The 16,468-nt window shown below is 53.4% G+C and overlaps 1 protein-coding gene across 20 annotated transcripts in view; it reads right to left on the bottom strand.

The window, feature by feature from the left end:
• Arvcf (ARVCF delta catenin family member) overlaps nt 1–16,468 on the bottom strand; it is a 58,512-nt gene that overhangs the window by 6,297 nt on the left and 35,747 nt on the right. For 9 of the 20 annotated variants that reach the window (XM_078038732.1, XM_078038733.1, XM_078038734.1 and 6 more), the window contains 8 exons: nt 14,335–14,561; nt 5,835–5,993; nt 5,119–5,645; nt 3,639–4,138; nt 2,558–2,741; nt 1,592–1,709; nt 1,081–1,252; nt 406–423 (listed from right to left, as the gene is read on the bottom strand). In XM_078038732.1, the coding sequence (XP_077894858.1) occupies nt 406–423; nt 1,081–1,252; nt 1,592–1,709; nt 2,558–2,741; nt 3,639–4,138; nt 5,119–5,645; nt 5,835–5,993; nt 14,335–14,544 (1,888 nt within the window). In that variant the 5' untranslated portion in view covers nt 14,545–14,561. Of the gene's footprint in view, nt 1–405; nt 424–1,080; nt 1,253–1,591; nt 1,710–2,557; nt 2,742–3,638; nt 4,139–5,118; nt 5,646–5,834; nt 5,994–10,843; nt 11,001–14,334; nt 14,562–16,468 lie in introns of those variants that run through there. The other 11 variants (XM_078038736.1, XM_078038737.1, XM_040291050.2 and 8 more) reach the window with 4 other exon arrangements.

Raw genomic sequence — 16,468 nt, 5'->3', positions numbered from 1 at the left:
TCATGGGACAACTAAGCCACATTATAGGGGCACATTCTGCCCTAGTACACATTCTGCCCTCTTGAGTAATAGACATACCCCAGGCCTTGCATACTTTCTGCTCTGCCCTGGCCCTGCTTAGGTAACTGAGTCTGATGTTACAGAGGGTATTCCCTCTCAGGCTCCCCACAAGTCCACAGCTCACATTCCTGCCTTTGTCAAGTCCATGTAGTTGTCATGGAGATGGCTGCCTTTTCATGGGACTGGGGGTGGGACAGGGCCTTGAAGCTGGAAGGCATCCCAAGAGCTCATTGTACCCACTGCCCTGCAGACGTCATAGAAAATTGTCTTGAGCCATGGGGACACACATCTCCCTGATGCTACAGCACCTGCCAGGCCTGGACAGCAGGACAAACAGGAACTCACCTTGATGGAACCATTCCTCTGGGCGGCCGGAGGAAGCACAGGAGAGAGGAGATGAGCCTGAGCAGGTGGCACCCTCCCTGTGCCCTCAGATTCCCACTGCGTGCCTTGGACCAAGTAAGAACCTTGTCCCAATTACTCTTTGGGGCTGAGAACTCACCAGTGGCACATGCAAGGGAGGACCTGGGATCAGCAGGGCAGGTGAAGGAGGTACACTGTTCTACAACTGGTGGGGGATGCAGGTTCCTGGAAACTGCAACCCCCAGGTACCTAAGGGGACAGTGTGCAGCAGAGGCCTAGCCCAGCTGGAGTGGGGTATACCTGCAGGGCTTGTCAAGACATGTAGGTGCTCTTTAAATGATGAGGGGGTGTCACCTATGGCACTTTCCAAATTCACAAGCCAACAGAACCCTTTCCTAGAGTTAAGGGACTAAGTTTGGGCAGTAGTAGACAACATGAACACTTTTCTGGGGGGCTCACAGCACAGGGTGAAGACTAGGCTTGGGTGTGAACCCTGGCCTGTTAGCTGTGTGACCCGCGGCAGTTCCCTACTTCCTCACCTGCCCATGGAGGACTGACTGGATGTCCTCCATCTTTTGTGGTTGTCTGTCATGGATATGAGAGACTTTAGCCCAGGGAATAGGGTCTAGGGGGAGCATGCCAATCTCACCCACCCACCTTTGGCCTTCTTGCCACCAAAGCAGCTGGCGTCATCCCTCCTCCGGCGCTGGGAGCCTGCAGCACTGCCTGGGGGCCCAGGCTCAGCCTCCTGGTACCTGTCAGCCCCAGGCACCTCCTTGTGCACATGGTAGGACAGGTTTCGCATGATGCACACGCAGTTCTCCACAGACTGTGGGGAAAGGTGACCTGGTGGGGCAGGGCCACGGGGTCTGGGGATTGCTGACCATCCCATGACCCTGTGTGTGGAACTAGCTTTCAGGAAAGATTGGCCACAGTTAGGCCACGGAGGGGCTACAAGAGGAAGCCCCTATATTAGGGAGCACTTGCCATCAGTAGGACCATGCCTTCTTCCCAGTGTGGCCACTACCAGGTGGGGGTCATGTCCAGATCCACACCCATGCCCCTTTGGGCCACCCCAGACAGTTCTAGACCCCTGGGTCCCATTCCTACACCATCCAGTTTTTGATCCTTGGAAGGAGGCTGCCAAGACTGTCCCTGCCCTGCCCACCTTGTTGTCTGTATCCTTTCTGCTCACAGCTGACTGCAGGGCATGCAGGAGCGCATCCACCAGTCCTTCACATTCCCGGAGCCGTCGCCTGGCCTCAGCACCATCTGAGCTCACATTCCTGTATTGCCAGAGAGCAGGCCTGGTGACCCCCTAACCCCGGTAAGAACTTCTCCAGCCCCAACCCTGGCCCAAAGGGCTTGTCTTCATCTGTACAATTGGCCCTGCTGCTGCCATAACAGTCCCACTGGGATAGTATACCAAAACCTGAAGCACAGTGAAGGAGGGGCAGGAAGTCCTGACATCTTCAACTCCAGGAGGTGGGCTGCTTTAGCTCAACATATCTGTTGGGCATAAGGGGTCTTCCCTGACTCTCAGTTTAATTAGGAAGGGCCAAAGAGGGACCCAAGGAGGCCTGAATCCACCAGTGCATGGTAATTCTGCCCCTGCATCCCAGCGGCAGCACTAGGCTTCACACTGAGAGGTCTGGACCCCACAGGACCATTGGGGCAGGACCTGATGGATCATGCCTGTGGAGTCTATAGAAGGCCTCCCAGAGATAGGAGGGGAAGAGCAAAGGTCATAAACATGAAGGGATAAGACTCAGAGGCAACTGGACACAAGGATCTTGCTCCTACTCCCTAGCTATCATGGTGATGGGACAATGGGCAGAGCTAGAGTGGTTGGACATTATAGGAAAGGTGGGAGTCCCTGTCTAGAGGTTGCCCTTGGGGGTGAAGATATCTCCCATCAATCCTACTTCCCATCAACAGGACTTGTGATGTGGCTCTGAAACTCCTAAGATTCAGGTGGTTCACTGTCTTCCATGCTCTCTGGGACTTTGAGAACATGGTTACCCACCAGGACAGGGCCTTGGTGTATGTGCAGTCTCTGGCACTTGTTTCTGCCTCCCTAATTGAATACCCAGTCATACTGTGGAAACAGCCTGAGCCCAGCCCCTACCCACACCTCAGGCAGCCTGATGTGTTCTTGAAGACAGTCGTCCACTCAGCATCCCGGGGCTTGGAGTCCTCGTTGGGCTCTCGCTCCCAGCCCGAGTGGGGCACGATGACCTCATGGGTCAGTGTCTGCAGGCCATGGTCAATGATGACCATCTTCAGGGGTTCGTAGGATGACAGGTTCCAGAGTGTGCCTGCAGGGCGCCGCCGACCAACCATGCTGACTACTGGGCCCTGCCTCCCCTGGGGACTATGCTCAGGACCTGCCCCCACCCTTGTTTCCCAGTCCACATAGGAATTTTTAATTTGGTTTGGTTTAGTTTAATACTGGGAATTGAACCCAGGGGCACTTACCACTGAGCTACAACCCCAGTTCTTTGCAGAAGCTAGCCCAGAACTTGAAATCCTGTCTCAGTCTCCCAAGTAGATGGGATTATAGGCATAAGTCAAAGTACCCAGCTTTACACAGTTAATCAGTATAGGTTTTTTTTTTTTTTTCTTTTTATGGACTGAGGATTGAACCAGGGCCTTAGTACATGCTAGGCAAGCACACTAAGACTGAGCTACACTCTAGCTTGCACAAAAAGTTAGAAAATAATAAAAAGCCAGGAGAGGTTCTGGAAGACCATCCTGGCCTAGGCAAGATAAGCAGGCAGCACCTAAAGGTGGCTTCCAGTTGGGAGGGAAGAGCTGGGCTTCAGAGGGGCCTGGCATGTGTCATCTCTTCCTACCCATTCCTGCTATGTAGGTAGGTGGGACAAAGTTCCTGAGGCCACCAGGCCATACACAGAGATGGTCATGTGACCCTGCCTACTCCTTCAAGTCCTACAAGACACAAACCCTACTACCCTACTATCATGGGGTGGGAACCAGGAAGGTGGGTCCTGGTACCAGCACCCCTGCCTATGATAATAGAGACTGGGAATCTGTCACAGCATCTGGGCTGGATGCCCACTCCCAGGGCAAACAGTCCCAGCAGCTGGAATTCCTGACCTCCTGGGTGCTTTCCCCCAGGTGGCCTCACCCCTTGCAGGCTGAGCCTTGCTCTCCTTTCTTCCTGGGGGAAGTAGGCATGACCAGGTCCCACTCACCAGTGACCAGCTCACGGACCTCGTTGTCACGGGCTGCTCGCAGCAGGCGCACCAGAGCAGGCACACCGCCACAATCCCGGATTGCAGCCTTGTTGTCGGTGTCACGGCCATAGGAGAGATTGCGCAGTGCTCCACAGGCCCGGCGGCGCACTTCAGCCCGAGGGTGGTCTAGCAATGCCACAAGTAGTGGCAGTCCACGCAGCTGCCGTACACGTCTCTTGACACTCTCATTCTCAAAGCACAAGTGCTGCAGGTAGGCAGCTGCATTGGCCTTCACAGGGTCCACAGGGTGCCGGAGCATGGCCAGCACTTCAGGTAGCTCAGGGTCCCGCCAGCGTGGCTCCTTGCGGGCACTGTCCACTGAGGGTGAGCGACGTACCACCCGGTCCAGGCTGCCCAGACTGCCCCCCTCTGGCTGGGCCAGTGGTGCTGTTGCTGCTGGGTACAGGGGCCGCTCATCGGTCAGTTCACCAGCATCATCTGCTACATCCTCATAGGCCCTGTTCAGGGGAGCAGGGCAAGTGAACATCTTTACAGCCGCTGCCAGTCCTACCCTCTGAGCTACCCATCACAGTATCCAGAAGACTATAAATGCCCAGAGCAGGGCTGGGCTGACAGAATCTATATCTCAGTTCTGAGCATAGAGTGGGTCCCAAAAGTCATGCCCAAGAATTGACCATGCCAAAAAGTCATGACCAAGCAAGAACTGACTCACAGTCAATGACAGAGCCAAATCCCAGCCAAAGGCCACTGGGGATGGGGAGTTTGCTCACTCCTATCACCAATCCTGCACTAAATGTGTTTCCATGTAATATTTTTCTGTGATAGTGGGTGGGAAATCTCACCCCATTTTGTAAGATCATCTGGCTAGTACCAGGAAGTAGGGGAAGTAAATGACTTTCCCTTCATGTGGTCATTCTAGTAGAACCATCTGAAGGGCATTCAGGCTACTAGCCCTTCAGAGTATGAGATATCCTTTGCTCTCAGTAGCCCCATGGGCTCTCATCAAACCCACTTCCCAGGGTAGGGACTGAGCTAGGAGGGTCAAGTAACTCACCTAGGGTCACATAAAAAATCCAGACCCAGGCTGTGATTATGTTCCCACTCTGCACATACAAGGCATATAGACAGAACCAGAGGCTGTAACAGGAAGGACTAGGGGCAATGGGTTCTAATTATTCTGGTACCTGGGAGAGACTGAAGCACAGGGATAGTCTGGGACCTTGAGCTCAGAGTAACAGCCATCTGTTTGGAAGAAAGCAGGAATCTGGCACTGTCACCAGCTTCTCTCCTGTCCAGACTAACATCTACCATCTCAGGGTCTGTCCTTGCTGCTGTCCTTGAGAAGAGTCAAGGCTGATCCAAACTAAAGTGTGCATGACTAACTCAGCCCCGGCAGCTTGACTGTGGAGTATTCTATGGCTTGGGTAGAAAAGGTAGAATTTCCAAAGGAGGCAGCCACATGGAATGGGGTGCTCACCTGGCATGAAGGCCCCGCCCACACTCAGCTCTTCTCCGTGTGGCTGTGCCGTAATCGGGCTCCAGCTCAGGGCCACCCTCATCATCAGCGGCCAGGCTGCGTGTGTCATCCTCCAAGCCATAGGGCTCTGCCTGGAAGCGCTCGGGCAGGGAACGACCACTTGATGGTCCAGGCTCAGGACCCACAGGGAAGGCCTCCCGGCGGCCAGGCAGTGTGAAGCAGCCATCACCAGGTCCTGGGCCGAAGGGGCCAGTGCGTGGGGGCCGTAACCCTAGACCCCGGGACAGGCTGCCATAGCTAGGGCCATCACGGGGCTCAAGGCCATCAGGAAAGCCATTCCCACTGCTGAGGTAGGTTCGGGAGAGTGTGGCTGCTGGACCACCACCACGCAGTAGGAAATGCCGATCCAGAGGGCCATCAGCAAAAGGGCCAAGTGGAGGGCCACCATCCAGCAGGGGGAGTCCATCTGGGCCCAAAGGCACCTGCCGTACTGTCCTCGTGGTCACTGTCTTGACAGTCTTGGTGACCTGGTGGATAGGCCGGTAGTGTGTGAGCTGGGCAGTCCAAGAGGCCTGGGCAGTACCCTAGCAGAGCCAGGGTGGCCTCAATTTTCCACCCAAACAGGCGGCCCCTAGGGGGCTGGCTCACATGCCCACATCACAAAGGGAGAGCTACGGGCTTCCTGCTTGCTTTCTTAACACCTGCACCCGCCATACCTTGGTTTCAGTGCGCCGGGTTGTCCCATCTTCAGATGTGACAATGGATACATGGGAGGTAGGTGTACCAGGGTCCTCCTCCACTGTCACTGTCTCCTCCAGCACCTCAGGTGCCTCCGGCATTGTGGCCAGTGATGCCTGGCTCCCTGGGCTCTGCTCCTAGGGGAAAAGAGGCAGATATCAGGGGGCAGGACCTGCTGCTCATATGTCCCTGGAGTGTAGGTGCCTGGTTCCCCTCCTAGGGCCTCCTTGGGTTCCACTAGCAACTAAATAGCTTAGAGAGGTACAGGCCTCTCTGAGCTTCAATGCCTTGGCTATTGCAGGTTTTTCCAGGCCTGAAGAGATCCTAGATAGGACATGTAGGATATCCTCCTGATATATAACTTGTTACTCCTGGCTGGACCCTCAAGGTTTTGTGCAGCCTCCTCCCTATTGCACTCCAGAAGCCTGGAATGCATAAATGCATAAACGCTGGGGATCACAGTTTCAGTGGCACTGACTGTCTCCTGTGGCCACTCCTGGTCTCCTGCAAAGTCCAGCCAGATGCTCTCACAAGACAGAAATACCCAGCTCTCAGAATGTACTGTAGTCCAAAGCACCAAAATATCCTTGATCCTTCCATTTAGACACTCTTAAAGGCATGATCTGGCCCCACCTTAGGCCTATGTCTGGTGCCCCCAGCTGACAGAGATTCTAGATGTCATATCAGAGACCAGTGATAGTAGATTTGCACTACAGTCACCTTACCATCACCCTGCAGGGGGCACACAACAGTGAAATTCTAGGCAGGACAACTCTAGACTATGCCCTTCTGATATCCATGTGCTAAATAGCTGGACTTGCCAGTGGGGAAGCTGAAGCTGAAAGAGGACAGGCCAGTTCTGCTCTGCTGAGTGGCATGGAGACCTAAGCCAATCTGCCTTTGGGCATATGTACCCCAGGGTTCCACCATACTTATGTCCGGGGATTGGCATCTACCAGGATGGGCAGGGGGACTGAAATCAAAACTGTTGTGGGTGGGCAAAGGGGAAGCACATTCCCGGGTAGCCAGGGACAGGTCAGCAGTTCATGCCTCACTCTGTGGCCCAGGCCTCAGAGAATGTGCTCCCTGTCTGGGCCCCTTGAGGCCTGCACAGATCCTGAGCAGAGGTCCAGGGAAGGTTGCAATTCATACTGCACCTGCCTGGCTCCAGAGCTATACTCTGGCTGCGTGTGTCATCTTGGGAGGTATTCTAGGCAAAATGCCCAGGGCTGTTTTCAGGGCCTTCCTCCTGAGATCTTTGGCACAGGAATCTACCTCACGTCAGGGCCCTGTCCTAGGGGCCCTAATGCATGTGTGCAGAGGTCTGGGTAGGAGCCTGCACCAATATGTTAGGACAGTGCATCCCTCAGGATCAAGAGGAAGAGGAGAGCAATAGCACAGAATGCACTCCCCCTTCCCCTAGAAGCAGGTCCTCAGAAGGTAAAGAGATGAGATTATAGATGGGAAAACTGAGGTCTGGCAGAGGGGAGAAAGCTTACTCAGAACCTCACTATTGTTAGCCAAGGGATTTCAGGCACTTATCTGATAAGGAATCCTTTGAGTGACACCTTACCTCTTGGGAACAAGGCCTTGATGGCCACCAGCCCAGTCTTAGTGGAAAGTCTGCTGGGACCTGGCCAGAAAGAAGAGACCCTGTTCCCAGGGAAGAGAAACAGACTGAGGTCCAGAGTGGGGACAATTGGTAGTGTGCTGAGAGGGAGGCCTGGGCTTTTACCCCAAGAGCAATGGGGTAAAATGGGAAGGTTCTAAAGTAAAAGTAGGCACAGGGCAGCTATCCTTTCTAGTGCCTGGCCTTCCCCATGTGTATCTGGTAACTGCGTGTCAGGCTTCAAACTCTGTGCAGGGCCCTGAGATTAGTCACAGCTCTTGTGTGGGGCCTAAGAAAGAGGAGCGGCCTTCCTGGAGACAAGGTAGAGGGGAAGAGCAAGACTGAGGAGACTGTTGCCAGTCATATATGGCCTCTTAGATTTTTATACATTAAACACAAGTAGAAGAGCTCATATTCCCTAGCTAGGTGCTAGGGAACTGAGCCCATACCAATCAGCTCACTCTGTCAAGTACATGCTGTTCATGAGCCCACCAACCCACAGACTCACCAGAAAGATGTTCCAGAGTTTGAGTCACAGAATGGCTTTGGGCATTTCCTTACCACAAGCTTCAGTTTACCTATTTGCTGCCAGGTCTGAGATCCCCGTAGTTGGGAGATGGGGGAAGGACATTGTGGTACCTCATTACCAATCTGTGGCCCATCTTCCTCCTCCCAAGTTGGCTATGGTGAGGGTCTAACAGTGCAGAGTTAGGGTGAAAGAGTTAGGAGAGCAAGGGCCCCCAGCCATCAGTGGCAATTCTGAAGCATCACCACTAACATTGGAGATCAGCAGCAAGGCAGCGGGATCCCAAGGACCCAAGAGTCCCTGCTGGCAAATGACCTCAGGGAGCTAAAAATGGGCAATGACTTCATCAAGGCAGGTGGAAGCATGAGTCAGCTGGCACTCGAAAAGCCCAGCCCTGTTACACATGCCTAGGCACACACAGACAGGGATCTGGAAACATGCACAGACACATGTACCTGATTCCTCAGGCAGGAACATGTGCATGTCCATAGGTATATGAGCACCCAGCCTAGTTCACAGGTCCAAACATAAATTTGTGGCACCTCTAAGAGCACCCAAAGTGCACAGTACTACTATTCTCAAAGGCATATGCTAGAATACCTGTATTCTCATGTCTTCCACTGGTTTATCCAGACCCTTACCCATGTGGGGCCTCGAGATATGCTTGCAACATACAAGGACCAAGCACAGACTCTCAGAGCTGGCAGCAAATAGAGACACTGAAGCTTATAGCAGAGGGATGCCCACGTTAACTCCATGGCTCAGGCCTCTCCAACATCTTTATGGAGGATCTATAGGATGGTGAACTAATGACCAGTATACACTTGACAAAGGGGGCTGAATGGGGTGCCTGGTTCCCTGACTGGCTCCAGTGTCCTATTCTGGTGTTCTACGATTCACATCTGTCAGCCCAGACTGGCCTGCAGGGAACCCTGTCCTGCAGCCTCACATTACCTTTGTCCTAGACCTGATTCTAGGCTGTTCCCCTCTATAGCCCAGACATTGGCACCATGCTGGACACAACAACCCTCTCCTCCCCTACTCCTTATGTCCTGCCAATCATTTATTGTCACCTCCTCCTTGGTCCTGACTTTATCCTTTCACCTCATAGAAGGACCATGTTCTATGGGGCTCACATTCATCCTGGGGTTCTCCCATCTATGGTGCAGCAGGTCTATAGCTTCTGGGCCTGGCTTGGAGAGGGGCTGCAGCCCAGATCTGGGGTTTCCTATGATTTCCCTTGGGCCTATAGAAGAAGCCAGAGTGTCTGATGAGGCAGACCCACCCACTACCTCTCAATAGGATCCCTGCAGACACAACTGAGCACAGCACAAGCGTTTTGGGCCCCAAGAGGCATCTGCCTCTTTGGGGGTTGTTTTCCTCATACAGAGATTCCAGAAACAGGTTGCCAGTCCAATCTACATAGCCAGATACAAGAAACATAGGGGTAGAAAAGCAAGATGTAGATCAATGCTCAAAGGTCTATGAACTTTATAGATACACACCCACAGTCTGTATCATGAAGAACAGACTGCAGAAGTGGGCTGCCCACCCTATGCAAGGTCTGCTGGGAAACAATGGGTACAGGTTAAGGTGAGAATGTACACTGAGAGACTACAACTCCTGGGCTAGGTCTCCAGAGGGCAAGCAATGGCTACCCCTGGATGGATAAAAAATTGGAAAAATAATTGTTCTGAATCCCTCAGTATGACACTTCCAGGTGGAGTACAGGACAAGTCAGGCTGATATCTCCCACGAGGCATCCAGACCTTGGCCACCACAAAGTACCCTCTCCTTTGGTGCCCATGGCCGCTGAAGGTTGACCTTCCACAGTAGCAATATACCTGTCAGGGTGTGGCCCTAGACAAGTGGGCTGAAAGGCCAAGGGAATCTGGTGGGAGAGCAAGCCAGTCACCTAACCCAGTTTCCCTAAGCCTAGACCTCAGCTACACTGTACCCACGAATTCCTCCCTGGTCCCTCCATTTCTGAATCAGTCAGTAGCCAGACCCCCAGAGCCAGAAATGCGTAACAGACAGAAATCTGGCTGTGGGAGACACTCCTCCTACCATAAAGGGTCTTATGTGGGGTTGCTCCTCTATTCAGCCTATTTCCCAGACTATTACTGAATCCTACTTCTGAGCAGAGTACAGGCTGCTCACCTGCCTTCCACTCTATTCAGTAATGGGAGGCGACCAGCCCCGTTTTCCTCTGAGACCCCTCCTGCTTCCACACATGGGCAGGACCAGCTTCCACCCCTCCTCTCATGAGCGTTGCTGAGGCAGAGCTTCCATTAAAGCTCCAGAAGCTCTTTCTCGTAGGTCCCCAGAGTAGGACCCTGCGCAGGGGTAGAGAGGGAAGGGAAGAGAAAAGGAGGGTGCCCCAAGGAAACAGGAGGCTTGGTTGGACTTCCCTCTGCAGACTCAGTCAGCCTCCCTCTGCACAGAGAAGGGCTACTCAGGGAGGCCCTGGCCCTCTACCCGGGTACCCCACCACCTATCTTGGTGCTGGCTGAGATATAAACCAGCTCAGGTCCTGGCTCCTTCTGAACCCAGGGTCACCTGCCTTGGGACACCGCGCGCTAGTTCTGGAGACCCAGAGGCCCCAACCCATTCTGCACAAACCCAGGGTAGTGTGCTCACTCCTGCCACCCAGCCTGGCCCTGGGTCCCGCGCAGCCCAGCCGGGAGATCAGACAATAGCTGCTTTGGGCCAGCAGCTCAGCGTAACAAAAGCAACAAAAGCGGGTCCTTCCCGGGGAAGGCTGGCGCCCCGCCCTTCGGTGGGGCTGGCCCCAGGATGGTGCCCTCGGCCTGGTGCCCTCGGCCCCCGCCCGGAACCGAGTTCCCTCCAACCTGTCTGAGTTCGGCCGGCATCGGGCCGGGGTTCTGGGGGCGCAGGCCTGCAGGGGCGGCGGCAGATACACCGGGCTCGGCTCCGGTGCCTCTGCCGCTTGGGCTCAGCAGACTCGCTCCCCGCGGGGGCGGATCTGGCGGGCGGTCACGGTGAGCAGCCAATCGGGCGGGGCCGCGCCCAGGCGGGGCGGGGCGGGAGCCGAAGGAGTGGGGTGAGGTTCAGCATTCTACTGTCGGGGGCGGGGCTCTGCAGCCAGGATAGGCCCGGGTGGTCCCCAGGTCCCTGGCAGCTGGTCAGAATTCTCGTCCCTCCCCCAAGGGGTGGCATTTTCCAGCCGAGTGACTCTAGCCAAGTCCTTCCTAGGCTTCAGTTGGACTTCAGCAAATGAACACACACACACCCTTCCACCTATACAGATAGAAAAACTGAAATCAAAAGCCAGCATCTTTGGCATAATCCACTTATCCTGGTTATGATTCCGTTTTCCCCTTCTAGGCCAATAAGACAGTAGTTAAGCATTGTTAGTGCTGCAAGTTCTCTCAGATCTAGTCCCAGCCCTCTGCCTAGCCCCTACCCAGCATGGGCTTCCAAGAAAGGCCCTCCCACAAAGCTCAATGGGGACCTGTCCAATGGTCTTTCCACAGGCCTACTTTATGTTTTGAGTTCTTGAGAACCTTTGTCTTCCCACCCTTTGAGGTGTCAGAGTGCGTCAAATATTGGGGCAGGAGAACAACTCTTGGGTAACCTTGTGTAAAAATCTTAATCCCTTTACCAGGTGAGGTGGCACAAGCCTGTAATTCCAGAATCCCAGCGACTGGCTGAGACAGGAGGATTACCAGCCTCAGCAACTTAGTGAATTAAATAAAAAATAAAAAAGGCTGGAGATGTGGCTTAGTAGTTAGGTGCCCCTGGGTCCAACCCCCAGTACCAAAACCAAATCAAACCAAACCAAAATCCATCCCTCAAAAAAACTTAATATCTTGATCTTGAGCCCTCAGAAAAAGTCCTAGAGGCTGAGCTGGCTTCAGACCCTCTGTTTCTGATCTACTGGGAAGTGGTGGATGAAGTGAGGGGATCAGAGTTGCCAATTAGGAGTTCTCTATCCCATGGAGTCCCCAAGCAGTCACACCTAAGGAGTCTGACTCTGTTTGGGGGAAACTTAGGTGAAGGGGAGGGAAATTCAGGAGAGGGTCAGTGAGGGCGACCTTCTTGGATCATTTCCCACAGAGGCAAGCCAATGGCTCCTGCATCATGAATGACAAACCAGGTTCTGATATTAACAGAGCTGGGGCCAGCCCACAGAGGCTTTGGGGGTACTGCAAGAAAGGGGCATAGGCTTGAGCTTCCTGCCTCATACCACCCCTGGCTTCCACAATATGCCATGTACAGAGGTTATACTTCCAGTAAGCTCAAGCACTTTCTTTTTTTTTTTTTTTTAAAGAGAGAGTGAGAGAGGAGAGAGAGAGAGAGAGAGAGAGAGAGAGAGAGAGAGAGAGAGAGAGAGAGAGAAGAAAGAATTTTTAATATTTATTTTCTAGTTCTCGGCAGACACAACATCTTTGTTGGTATGTGGTGCTGAGGATCGAACCCGGGCCGCACGCGTGCCAGGCGAGTGCGCTACCGCTAGTTCAAGCACTTTCAATGTCCACTATGTGCCACTTTGAGCCTCAGTTTCCCTATCTAGACAGGAGTGAGTTGACTTTACCACTGGCCTACTGCATCCTCCATTCATGGCTGCCCAGGCCAGTGAGAAGTATACACTGCTTTAAGGGAATGTGGCCCTGATCCTGAATTAAGGCTGGTTTGGTCTTCTCCCCAAATGCACCAGTTGCTAGTGCCCCAGCCACAGGCCATCTTGCCTGGGCCCAAGGCAGGTCCAATGGCCCATCTGGCCAGGCCTTCATGGTACCCTTCCCACCTAGGTGAGGATCAGCCCTGCTCTGGCTGAGTGTCTGAAGGGCAGGCAGCCAAGACCATGGAGAATCCCAGGAGACACAGCAGCAGTAACTTCTAGCCTTGGTTCCATAGTCGGCCCCCAGCTACCTGTCTTGCCAGCTTTAGAACTCCAGCTCTGTCCCGAGATTCAATGATAGCTCACCCAGCACCTCCTGCTGGGATTAATCTGAGAAGTAGGTTTGGCATGGAGGCAATTGGGTCTGGCTAATCCAATGCCTCCCTGTGTCCCCATCAGCCCAATCAGTCCAGCTACAGCCCTGGAAACACATGTTGTCTCTGCTCCCAGCCTAAGAAAAAAGGGCAGGGTGGAGGAGAGGTCATGGCCTAAGGTCATGCAGGCTCAGACCCCAGGAGGCCAGGGCAATTCCAGATTGTGGGAACAGTTTATGCCAGAGCATCGACCCTCTGAATGCCCTCTGTCCTCCCACACTACTTATCTGTGAGCTGTAGAACAGAGCCTGTTCCAGGCTGGGAGGGATAGACTGAGTGCCTTGTGTTTGAGGAACACCCTTGGGGTCACAGGCTGCCATTGTCCCCATGTGGCTCAGCTAGGCATTCTATTCCCCTGCTAGAGTTTAGGGAACACCCTTTGGAACTCTTGAGGTTTGGAACTCTTTTGAGTTCTTGTATTCATACTGATTCCTCTCAGTCCCAGGCTCCTGTGGGTGGTTATGCCACCTGCCGGAGACCACTCAGACCCAGATGCTTAGAAAGAGTTTCCCAATGAGTTAGGGGCATTCTGAAGACATGCATTTGACTTTGTGTACTTGTACAGGGCCATACATTTTATATGAGTTGATCTCATGAGTGGACAAAAGAACCATCACTTGGCCACTGTCAAGCAAGGCCAAACTCAGGGAGGGTCACTTGCCCTAAGTTCCTCAGCCTGACACAGGCAGATTGTCACCAGATTCTAGGCTCCTTGCACTTCTTCATTCCACCCTCATGACCCATGGAGGTAAGGGAGATGTTGGGAAGGTCTAGGAAGTCTGACTCCTGTGGAGCCCTATCTGTTCCACTGGCTAGGGAATAGACAGGGCTTCAGACCCTCTGGGGATAGAAGCTGCCTAAAGCCTATTCTGAGGGCAATGGCCAGCAGGGAAACTGAGGCTCCCAGGTCACCCTCTGAGCTGTAGACAGAGCCTGGGACCTCAATCAAGCCTTCCCCTGGGGCTGACCTACCAGTGCATGCAATGAAGGAGAAAATCATGAAAGGGAGGCTCCAGAACAGGCAAAACCCTCAGTGTTACCAGGCTGTCCAAAGAGCTGCCAAGATCAGATCCTATCCACTGAATCCTGAGCATTCCCTCAGTGGAGTATGCTAATTTCAGTGTCAAACTGTATCTTGAACATCATTCATATAGTGCCTAGCATACCTAAGTGGCTAGCCAACATCCTTGGGATCTTTTCTTTCCTCTCCAAAAGCTCAACAGGTCTTATAACAAGCCATTGCATACATCAGAGGTTTGCTAGGAGTCTTTGATTGATTCCCCAGATGGCTCTTTTTACCCTCTCCCAGTCAGTGGGCTGTTACCTGCAGGACCAGCTGTTGCCAGGCCATTGGTAGGGGATGCCCACTGCCCACACCACTGCTGCCTACTCCAGGCTGCTGGGCATGCTCCAGCTGCAGGGCAACATGGCGCCGCTCCTGCTCCAGTGCCCGTGTCAGTCGCTCGAAACGGGCCTCCTGCTCCTTCACCGAGGCCAAGATGCTGGCAGCTGAGTGTACATTGTAGTCCTCCATGATAGGGTGCCAGCCAGCTGCAGGCAAAGCAGAGCAAACTAAGAGTGGTGTGGAACAGTGGCCTGATGAGGCCATCACAGGCCTCTTGCCTATCCCACTCACAGATCATACAACTCACTCCCAGACCAGAACATTCAGCTCTCTGGAGGGAAGCTGCATTGATTAAATTCTAAATTAAAAGTCATTAATCCCAGGCCGGCTGGAAGCAGCTGGCTTACTCCCAGTGAGGACTGGGGCTCTGTTCCAGGCTCCTCTGCTTCCTACCAGGTCCAGCAGAATCATGGACTGTGAGTGTCTTAGAGACTGCTGGGATGGGCAGGAAGAGCTGGTGTGATGAGTGTCCACTATTTCCTTGGCCCACAGCATATACCAGCTCATCCCTATTTCATGGGACTACCCCAGCCCCACCTTATAACAGTGGACAAGGCCAAGAAAGGGTCAGGGACCATCTGTAGCCACACAACTAGTGTACCAGAGCTGGTGCAGCCAATGGACAGGGAGTAAGAAGCCAGTCTACTATCGTAGTTGCCTAGAATACCTAGGCAAGTGACCTCTGCCTCAGCTCCTAGCAACCCTGGCCCAAAGACTATTGTCCAGCCTCCATTTGCAGCCACCCCAGCCTAAAATAGGGGCAGTATCTGTTTCATATGGCTAAGTGAAAACCTAGTAAAAGCCTTGCTGAGGTTCTGGTTAGGGCTACATGAAGTTTAGAGGCTCTGTGCCTATAAGTGGCCTATGTGTGAGAGGGCATAGGCCCGAACATCTGAGGCCCAATACTTGGGGAGGTCAGGCCCACCCAGCCCCTGGCTCAGCACTGCCCCCATGGGGCCCAGAGCCCCAGGGGAACAAGCAGGGCCAATGGAGATTGGCATTGGCAGTGACAAGCCAGCACTTTTCCTTGCTGCTTGTTCTCTGGCTGACCAGTGTGTTTGTTTTTCATGGGCAATGAAAAGCAGACCAAGTATATAGAGCTCAAACCCAGGCTCAGAGCCGCAGGCAGGGTACAACCATGTGGCCACAGTGCCCAGAGCTTGGTGCGTGGCTTGATGCCCAGTGCTATTTGGAGTCTGCTCCTGGCTGGTCCCACACAGCCCACTAAGGCCAATTCTGCTAGACCCCTTACCCCTACACCAACATAGAACCTGAACTTAGAAAAGAGAGGCCTCTGTGTATGAATGCCATACACAATGACTGACACAAACAGAGGGCCAGGTCTGCTGCTCACTGGCCTGGATGGAGCCAGCTGCAAGGACAGAGCTCCTAGAGAGGAAGGGCCAGTGCTAGGCTGGGCCACATCAGTGATGGCTGAGTTGAGGACACAGTGTATTTCAAAGGTGAAATGATACTATGGGGCCTAGTCCCACCATGACACTTGAGAAACCAAGGCCCAATGAGGGCAAGAGACCAGCATAAGTCCCCACACCTGCTCTTCATCTCCCCAGCTCCTGTCACATAAATAAAATGGTCAATGTGACCTTGTGGAGATGCTAGTGTGGGTATAGGAGCTGTTAAATCAGCCATACCCTGAGAATGAATGGCACTATAGCTGGGAAAGGTTTTAGCCCCACTAGGAAGAGGGGGTTGGGAGTGAGGCACAATTTGGGTTCTCTGGCCACCAAAAAGCACAGCACAGGCAAAGAAGGAGTACTCTGTCCTGTGCACATCTTCCAGCACCCAGACCCAGTCAAGGTGTAGACACTAGGCCTTATAAAAGTATGAACTGAGACTGGTAGTACAAAGAGTGGTGCTAGATGGGTATGGAGTCTTCCTGCCTGGGAAGAGACAGACAACCCAAGTCCTCAGCCATGTCTTGTTTGATGAGTTGGCCCATCTTAGCTGAGACTTAGAGCCAAGAAGCAGAAGGACTGAGACACTGCATGTGGGTAGCAATGATCAGGATCCATAGGACAACTGCTGGCCTGTG

The sequence above is a fragment of the Ictidomys tridecemlineatus genome, chromosome 2 (assembly GCF_052094955.1).
Source record: "Ictidomys tridecemlineatus isolate mIctTri1 chromosome 2, mIctTri1.hap1, whole genome shotgun sequence".
Lineage (NCBI taxonomy): Eukaryota > Metazoa > Chordata > Mammalia > Rodentia > Sciuridae > Ictidomys > Ictidomys tridecemlineatus.
Note: the sequence above shows the minus strand (reverse complement) of the source record. Positions and strands in the feature narration are given on the sequence as shown.